Source organism: Tachysurus vachellii, chromosome 3, assembly GCF_030014155.1.
Source record: "Tachysurus vachellii isolate PV-2020 chromosome 3, HZAU_Pvac_v1, whole genome shotgun sequence".
NCBI classification, from domain to species: domain Eukaryota; kingdom Metazoa; phylum Chordata; class Actinopteri; order Siluriformes; family Bagridae; genus Tachysurus; species Tachysurus vachellii.
The window spans coordinates 3,185,241-3,195,240 of record NC_083462.1 but is presented as its reverse complement, the minus strand read 5'-3'; the positions used below and the strand labels follow the sequence as shown (position 1 = coordinate 3,195,240).

The 10,000-nt window shown below is 41.3% G+C and overlaps 2 protein-coding genes across 2 annotated transcripts in view; both read left to right on the top strand.

Moving 5' to 3' along the window:
• jmjd8 (jumonji domain containing 8) overlaps window positions 1–10,000 on the top strand; it is a 417,822-nt gene that overhangs the window by 78,766 nt on the left and 329,056 nt on the right. The window lies entirely within an intron of this gene.
• On the top strand, window positions 1,317–5,576 carry tmem100a (transmembrane protein 100a). The gene is made up of 2 exons (XM_060865323.1): window positions 1,317–1,718; window positions 2,974–5,576. Exon 2 carries the CDS (start codon window positions 3,026–3,028, stop codon window positions 3,431–3,433), a length of 408 nt encoding a protein of 135 aa, XP_060721306.1. The 5' UTR covers window positions 1,317–1,718; window positions 2,974–3,025; the 3' UTR covers window positions 3,434–5,576.

Genomic DNA, 10,000 nt, shown 5'->3' with positions numbered 1-10,000 from the left:
GAGGTACAATAAGTCAGATTTCTGTCTGTGTTTTTCGCTAATTGTTGTGGGTGTTTTATACAAACACAAACAATAAAGGTGCGATGCACAATGTTGAAAAATGCTTCAGAAAACTGAGTTGGGCCGACTAACAAAACAAACGTGTAGCCAATGAGCAGAAAGGGCCGTGTCTTGTCAATATGCGGTGGAAAGAGTGTTCAGTGCGCATGTGTGACGTTAGCAGAAAGCGGTTAAACATTGACATGGCGGATACCTGCCGTTACCTCTGCCTCGGGTTGTCGGGTTGTCTTGAAACAGAACTAAACCTTTCACGGTACAACACACAGTACTATAAAACACATTTGTATTACCATAGTATTACTCATTGTGTTCATTTATTGATAAAAATATCCCCTCGGCCAGCCGCCCCAGCAGGTTCCGCTATAATAGTTGTGTATGTATGCGTGGGGCGGAGCTATAAATACAGGGGTGACACCCATTTGGGTTAGGAGCGTGTTTGTTTTGGTGTATTCAAATGACAACATTGGCTTTCAAACATCGTGCACCCCACCTTTAAAAGAAAAATGAAATTCACCAGAAAATGTTACCTGTAAAGAGGAAAGCTAAAGCTGATATATTAAAAATAGACAACTACAAAAGAATAGTGACAGAACTAGAGAGGATGAGAGGATGTTAACTGGCTCTTGAAAGCTAGTTAGTGAAATAAAACTAATAAGTGAAAGCTAAACTAAGCAGAGAAAAACTAATTTGACAAAACTGACTAATTACAATGATTCATTAGCAATGCTGAGCAGATGAAAAGATTGATCACGGAAACTAAGGAAATGGAAACTTTTTTTTCATATAAAATGAAAGCTAAGTGAAAGTTAACTGGTGAAGTAAAAGCTTGAGCCAACAAAAGCATCTCATCAATATAACATGAACAAAATGAGAAGTAAACAAAAACCGTGTAGTGAACTGTAGAAAGCTAACCCAGTAGCGCTTAGCTAATGTGTTTATCTGCCAGAGAGCTGTCAATCAAGTGTGCTTATTAGAATTTTTGACCACGCCCAATAGACATCTGTGTTTGTTTTTGTTTAATGATGATCACTAAGTTTGATGATCACTCAAAATCATCACTATGTTAAAGTCAACAACTTTCGAGCACTATATATTTTGATTGGATACAGTATAATTTTCTCTCTCTCTCTCTCTCTCTCTCACACACACACACACTCACTTACTCTATCACACACACTCACTCTCTCTATCAAACACACACACACTCACTCTCACTTTCTCTCTATCACACACGCACACACACACACTTACTCTCTCTCTATTACACACACACACACTCACTTTCTCTCTCTCTCTCACTCTGTGTGTCTCTCTCTCACACACACACTTTCTCTGTCTCTCTCTCTCTCTCTCTCTCTCTCTCTCTCTCTCTCTCACACACACACACACACACACACACACTTACTCTGTGTGTGTCTCTCTCTCTCTCTCTCTCTCTCTCTCTCTCTCTCTCTCTCTCACACTAGGTCTCGCGCACGCTTTTTACATTAGAGTCACTCAGCACGCGCAGCCGACGCGACTCTGACTCTTTATCCGGATTATTATCATCATCATCATCATCATCCCCATCGGCATTAATCACGTCTCGGATTAAAAAATGGGGAACAAAATACACACGTGTTTAAATTTCTCGAAACGTGATGGAAAATGAGCGCAAGGTAAATGTTTTTTGTAACATTTTCAGTTTTTATTTATTTATTTATTTAATAATTTGTAGTTTATCCCAGCAGAAAAAACATCGCGTTTTGACCGCGTTTAATTAAAAATAAGTTATTTTTCATTCGAAACAGCGACACGGAGTGAAACAGCGACAAGTTTATCTGTTTACTGCTGTGTTTCTGTGCTTGTGTTAAAGTGTCTTGTACACAATGTGATGGATGTGTTAGTGTGTGTGTGTGTGTGTGTGTGATGGATGTGTTTGTGTGTGTGTGTGAGATGTGATAGTGTGTGTGATGGATGTGTGTGATGGTTGTGTTAGTGTGTACAGTATGTGTGATGGTTGTGTTAGTGTGTGTGTGATAGTTGTGTTAGTGTGTGTGTGTGATGGTTGTGTTAGTGTGTGTGTGTGTGATGGTTGTGTTTGTGTGTGTGTGTGTGATGGTTGTGTTAGTGTGTGTGTGTGTGTGTGTGTGTGTGGATTCTTGGTGTCAAGTCTTTTAGAACTCACTGTAACAGAATTCATTGTCTGCTCAGTCCCTTTAGACTGCAGCTGGTTCTCAAATCCTTTACCACGTTCACTGGACCACAGCCAGTGTGTGAACATTTATTTATCAGCATAGACATACAGTTCAGTACAGAAATACCATATCACCCAGTATAATCCAGTTATTTTCATGATCACAACATTTTAAGGTCAGTTATGTTTATATAACAACAACACCGTAATACCTCAAAAACTATCTGAGACTTTGACTGTGATTTCACAAATGCTGAATGTCGCAAGACACAAAAGTTGCAATGTGGAAAAGTGACTTTATCTAGCTATAAAAATAAACACTCGGCAGACCAAACCTGGTATTTGAAATAAGTAAATGAATTAAAAAGTGAGAAAATATTTAAAGAACAGTTCCTCAGTTTCTTAAGAAAGAGCTGAGTCTAAGGAGGTTTAGTTAAGATCCTTAACAGAAGAGAAAATTAGTTCCTTAAAAGTAAAGAGATGTTTTCGACTGATCTGTTGCAATGAGTGATTCATTTAGCAGCAGTTTATTGTAGACATTGTGTTTTAAAGCAGTCAGCTACAATATACTAGAGTTTAAGGCCATGCCTCCTCCACTGAGACTGAGACACATATGGACTCAGTTTAGTGACTCAGCCTAATATTAAAATGAACCCAGGTCTAGTTTGTGATGAGTTACAGTCGGTTTGTTCCATTTTCTGTTTCTGATCTGAGACGAACTGTTGTTTTGTCTGCAGCTCACTAGACCTGAAGGTGTAGACTATTGAAAGCGAAACTGTGGAAACTGCGATGCCCGAAGATACTGTGAAAGACACCATGACAATCCCAGAGTGCCCTTCTCTCACCGTTAAAGCCAACAACAACAACAAGAACGATCCACCTCCTTCAGTTTCCATCCCTCTGGTGAACGACGGCCCTCTGACGGCGGCGACGGGTGGCACGGAGCTCTCGTGCTTCCGCTGTACCCTTCCTTTTGGTGTGGTGGTGCTGATTGCCGGCATCGTGGTCACAGCTGTTGCCTATAGTCTTAACTCTCATGGCTCCACCATCTCTCACTTCGGCCTGGCACTGCTGTCAGCCGGCGTGGCTCTGCTTGGCCTCAGCGCCGGCTGTTGGAAGCTCCGCAGTGAGAAAAAGAAGGAGGAGCGGAGACGGGAGAGCCAGGCTGCACTAGTCACCAACCACAGGATCATCTAATCGAACTTCCTGGAATTTTCAGAAATGTGACTGCTGGTCAGAAAAAAGAATCTTCATCTCTTCTCACACACTTTGAATTTCTTGCTCAACATTCTTGCTTGTCCAGAAGAAACTCACAGAAACCACAAAACTCTTTGGACTTTGTACTTCTCAGTAGTGGACTTTGCCTCATGTCTTCAGACTGCATGGTACTCTGGATAATTCTCATCTCAATAAAGGAATTATTTAGATTCATAGAGTCAGGAAAAGTCTCAGAAACCAGAGGAGCGTCTGTACACGACGTTGTCCTAGGATTCGTTGCTGTGATCAATGTAATTTCAGCCCTCTTGCTTAACATCTAAGCATCTTTACAGTTGCAAATGCATCCCGGAGAAATTCAGCTGAAACCACAAGACTCGTTGGACCTTCTGTGTGTCAAATTGGTAGAATTTCCACCAGTGGTCTTTTCGTTTCTCAGTTGCAGACCTAAAGCATCAGTTAAAAGACTCATGTCTTAGGATTCAAACTCTACAGACTTACAGCTTCATGACAAGTCTAACTGCTTCACAACAAAAACCACAGAACACTTGGATTCAGACACATCACATAGTCTAGACTGTACAGAGTGTTCGAAATTTGTCCTCATAATCTGGTCAGACTCTCCGAAGTAGCATTGGCATATTCCTATGAAGGGATCCCTCAGGAAAAAAATGCACAGGAACATTTTCTTAGGATTTGAGATCTTCAGGTTCTTCAGAATTCCAGCTTTTTCCTGATTACAACTGCTTTCCAAATAACCACTGAATAATTCCAAATAACCACTAAAAATCAAAACCCAGACTCCTCACACTTTAATATTTTGGAACTGGACTTCTTAGGACTTCTTATGGTTGACACGTCAGGAGTCTGTTCTTTCAACTTTCCGTCCCTTATTCCTACCTCCTCTACCGTCCCTGCCTGTATGTTCGGTGAGAAGAGTGAATGAATCAAAAGCAAATCTATGAAGCCTTGAGGGGAACCAAGACTTGAAATGGGGGAAAGGGGGTAGATGTCCTCCTCTGGACAACACTGGATAATGGGAGTAAACTAGGAACTCAGACTTTATGCTAACGGACACTGTTTTTAAGGTGAACGCGCTAAATAAACAATGTGACATTTTTCCACTAAAGTAATCATGTATACCAGTGGAACTCTGTAATTAACAATCTGTAACAAGACAAGAAAATTACTCGCAGAGCTCAGAAAAAAACCATAATTCACTTGGTTTCTGTGCAGAGATCTGAGCTTTATCCCTATTTCTCTGATGGACATAAAACATCATGACAACCAGAAGAACAAAAACCAGCAGGGATCCAAAGCCTGAGGTGCTGTTCCATGTAGAACCGGTCAGTGTGGGGAGGGGTTACAGAGGTGAAGATGGCAGTTCTGGATACTCACAGCTGTTTCCAGATGTTCAAGAGTTGCAGAACATTGACCTCAAGGTCCCTCATCACAAACCTCTCTTTAAGTGACTGACTGCGGTTCCTTTTTGCTTTGAAGTGGACCTGCAGTATTTTCAGTATTTTTTTATTTCTTCCTTCCCCCACTCTTTTTCCCCTTCTCTCTCTCTCTCTCTCTCTCTCTCTCTCTCTCTCTCTCTCTTTCTCTACGGCAGATTGTTTGCATCTGTTTAGCCGGGCAGCCAGCCAAACTGTGAGCGTCAGGATTAAGATGAATAGCTACACTACAATCCCGATGAGAGGAAGAAACCCATTAATTCACCTCTCCTTCCTCCTCTCTTTCTTTTTTCTACTTTCTTTTTTCCGCCCTTGTTTTCTTTTTCTCTCCTTTGGGTTGGAAACCTCTCGCACTTTTGTCAGTAAATACATGGTACTTATAAACACTATCGTATGATGGTATGTACACTTCAGTCGGAGCGATTGAAGGTTTTTTATTTGCAACATTTATCATTAAGTTTCTATAACCATGTGACCCAGGGCACAAAACTAGTGCCCTTCAGAGCCATAGTGACTGAAAGGGACATGATAATAACTTATGAGAATGAATATAACTATAGATAACTCATGGTATATGATGTCAGTAGCGTTTGGGTAATGTGGGGTTCTGCTGAACCTTCAAACAGTGTTTATCTTCTGAACGATTAAAAAATAAATAATTAATCTGTTGACAGTTCAATCACTTTTTACTCAGTACTAAAATAACTACAAGTCCATTGAGAAATATGGAACTATATCCAGTTTAATATTTATCACTCGGTTGACTCAAGTAAACATTCACTTCACTCATTTCTATTATTAGGGTAAATTTCACTTTTTTGGGTTCCTTGCGTTCGCTAGATGTACTTTCTCTCAGGTTCATTTTCAGATGCTCAGTTAGGTTAATCTCGCTAGATCAACTATCACTCTATTTAATTTAGCTTCCTTATAAGACTATCGACTAACTTTCATTCACTAAGTTACCCTTCAACTGCAAGTTTGTGTAAATTTAGTACGAGTCTCAATCAGCTCTCTGGTTCAGTAGTCAGAACACTGATGATGGAGTCAGCCACTGTGAGAATGCAAGAACCAGAGAGCATCGGTGCTCACAATGCTCCTGGTGGACGAACTCTAGGCCAACTTCCTCTAAAAATCTAAGTAGCTTGTGGTTATTGATGTAGCTATCAAATGATTACTGATTTTTTATGTCTTTTAACTATATTTGAAGATCTATGTATGGTTTGTTTAAGTCGAGATCGTTTAGATATGTTTAGAAATGTGGGACGTGGTAGCCTAGTGGTTAAGGTGTTGGGCTACCAGTCGGAAGGTTGTGAGTTCGATTCCTACATCCACTAGGTTCCCACTGCTGGGCCCTTGAGCAAGGCCCTTAACCCTCAATTGCTCAGTTGTATAAAAATGTAAGTCGCTCTGGATAAGGGCATCAGCTAAATGCTGTAAATGTCACAAGGATATGTAGCTGTACGATCGACGTATTGTTCACTATATCATCACATTGTGTCTCACTGTGTAGCTGAGCCAGAGTTCTTACCAGTGCCTGAGCTCGTCTACACCGTAGTCTGATTCACTGCCTAGATGGCTGATTGAGATGTTTTATAAAATAAATAAAAAAATAAATAAGAAGAATCATCATTAGAACCTGACAAGCAAAATAAATCTTTCCGTCTTTCTTCCTTTCAACTGAACTTCAATCCAGACACTGTTTAGAAATTTCCAGAGGCAAAAAACTGTTGCAGGACGAAACGAGACAAATCCACAGCTATGTTGTTAAATAGACAAAGATGTGCAAAGCTACAATCCGTAAATACAGGAGGAAGTCCACTTCTGCTTCAGACCAACGCTTCTATTTGCTGTTTTTAATTACAGATCAATTATTTAAAGTAAAACGTCTGCCAATGAAGAAATGACATTTAGTGATGGTGAGTTTGGACAGTGGGGGGTTAAAATAACTCAGACGTTGAGTTGTATTTTTAGCTGCATGTGCGTCTCCAAGTGTCACTAGACACGACAACGCAACTCTCTGCTTGCGTCAGAGAGACACCTACGACGCATTCTGGCACTTCTGATAGCTAATACCCCCCACCCCCAGCCCAGTACACCCCAATACATACCCTCCCCCACCCCAGTCTGGCCTCAGAGGATTGAGGGATGTGTGTGTTAAAGACACAACAATACGTTTGCAATGTTAAACAAACGATTAGATCAACAATCTTCCTAAAATAAAAGCCACTACGCTCCATAGGGTCATCTCTAATGGTGTCTATCACATTCCCGTGGTTTCTATTAGGAGTTCTGATTCATGGTGAATACTTTGTGGTTTCTCAGTAATGTGAGATTCGATTTTTCTTCACGAGGGATCTGGAACTAGATTCAGATTTTTGTAAATCAAATACAAATCCATCATATCAGTGTAAAAAATCTAGGGCGAGTGTTGTTCTGTGATTAGACTGTCTACTGGTGCACACAAGCACAGAGTGATGAGCTGAACTTTTTCCAAAATCACTAAACATGATAAATATTGAGGCCAGGAGGGAAGAGGATAAAACCTCTGGCTCACTTATTGAGAAATCTGATCTAAAGTATAAGAATGTTTTATTAAAGTAAACAAGAGCAACTCGTGCAGCGTTGCACCACTGCGGAGCAGCAGGGGGTTATTCAGCTCTGTTCTGTGTGTGTGTGTGTGTGTGCACATCTGGTTTGTAGATACATGTGTTGTAATGCTATAATGTAACACAGGGATATAACAGCTTGGAACTAAAAGTCCAAAAGAAGCAATAGTGAGACAGTGAGTCAGTGAGACAGTGAGTCAGTGAGACAGTGAGTCAGTGAGACAGAGAGGTGGGTCCAATGCAGCAGTGAGACAGGTAAAAGCATGTTATCTGGAGCTCAGACAGATTAGGCAGAGGAAACTGATGCTTTGTTGGTGAAACACAGAGGAACCTGATCCTAGATTAGCTCTCAGCCTCTCAGAGAGTAATGAACAGAGTAATGAATAATGTGTTTAAACACCACATGGGTTCTGTTTCACAGCCTGAAAACTGACACCAGCCTCCATGAATGTATCCATCAGAAGATCTTTAGAACCTCTCACACACACCACGCTGGTCTTACAGCCCAGTGGACTGAAAGGGTTCTCACTGCTACAGACCTGTCTCACTGCTACAGACCTGTCTCACGCTTATTGCTAGAGACCTGTCTCACTGCTACAGACCTCTCTCACGCTTACTGTTACAGACCTGTCTCACTGCTACAGACCTGTGTCACTCTTACTGCTACAGACCTGTCTTACTGTTACAGACCTGTGTCACTGCTACATACCTGTCTCACTCTTACTACTACAGACATGTCTTACTGCTACAGACCTGTCTCACTCTTACTGCTACAGACCTGTCTTACTGTTCCAGACCTGTGTCACTGCTACAGACCTGTCTCACTCTTACTGCTACAGACCTGTCTCACTGCTACAGACCTGTCTCACTCTTACTGCTACAGACCTGTCTTACTGCAACAGACCTGTCTCACTGCTACAGACATGTCTTACTGCTACAGTCCTGTCTCACTCTTACTGCAACAGACCTGTCTCACTGCTACAGACATGTCTTACTGCTACAGTCCTGTCTCACTCTTACTGCAACAGACCTGTCTCACTGCTACAGACATGTCTTACTGCTACAGACCTGTCTCACTCTTACTGCTACAGACCTGTCTCACTCTCACTGCTACAGACATGTCTTACTGCTACAGACCTGTCTCACTCTTACTGCTACAGACCTGCCTCACTCTTACTGCTACAGACATGTCTTACTGCTACAGACAGGCTGGACAGCTTTGTCCAACAGCTGGAAATACACAAATGCTGTCACACTTCTACACAAAACCCCAAATCTAACACATTTATTTTTCTTTCTGTCTTTATCTGTGTGATTAGAGTCATATCTGAACTATTCTGCTTCTCTTTTTTTCTTTTCTGTCCAGTGTGTGAGAGAGAGAGTATGTGTGTGTGATTGAGTGAGTGTGTATGAGTGTGTGTGTATTAGTGAGTGGAGTGAGTGTGTGTGAGAGTGTGGGTGGGTGAGTGAGTGTGTGTGTGTGTGAGTGTGTGTGAGTGTGTGTTTGGGGTCAAAATGAGTTGCACAGGGAGGATTTTTTCCTTCCTGAGAGCCGCTGTGTGTTTGTGTTTGGCCTGTCGCTCTTCTTCTGGGTGTGGGAATGCAACTCCTCCCTGAGCTCCCAACTTCCTTTAGTCAAGGACCCACACACACACACACACACACACACACACAGAGATCTGCAGGCAAAATGGACCACCCCAATCCACACCACCAGATCAATCGCATGAAACATTTAAACTATGATGTCATGCTCTCATGTATGTGCTCTAATTCTCAGTTGAATTCTGTGCTCTGATTGGTCAGAAGTTATTGATTCGTTTTCTTTAACAGCAGCTCTGACAGACGTGCAGCTGCACATCCCAGGTTTATATTAATGCGCATTAACTCTATTAAAGACGTTCCACAAGTCTCCACACTCTGGGGAAATAAACACTAAACACCAAACATCCTTCATATAAGTGCCATTTCTTTATGGGGTGCTAAGTCCTGTAAGTCCACTTTACCATGTGACCAAGAACCGTGTCTCAGAACAATATTCTGGTTAGTTGTAGGAACCTTTTGTTTTCCTAAACATTTTAAAGCATTGTGTCTGTATCAGATTGATCAGAATCAGCTTCATAATCTAGACAAACAGCTAAAACTGTACCTCCTAAACCTGAAACCCTGATCTGTGTGTGTGTGCATGACATCACCTAGACAGTGAAAGGTTCTTTCACTAAAACTATAACTGGTACTTTCCAACATTTCAACCTTCAGACCAAAGGAAACTGGGACAAGAAGATATTTCTTCTTTCTATAAAACCTGACATCTCAACATAAAAGCATCAGTCGAGACAAAAATGAACAGAGAAAATGATTCATGACGTTTTTATTTTATTTTTTTTAAACAAAGCTTTCAAAATGATCAAAGTACTTTAGAGCAAACATTAAAGCAGAAACTTTCCTCAGGTTTTAGCGCCGGGATGAAAGAAAAGCCGCTGTGA

Bases quoted from the DNA above. Each gene is read 5' to 3' on its own strand.
- tmem100a (XM_060865323.1), top strand. From the start codon at position 3,026: ATGCCCGAAGATACTGTGAAAGACACCATGACAATCCCAGAGTGCCCT.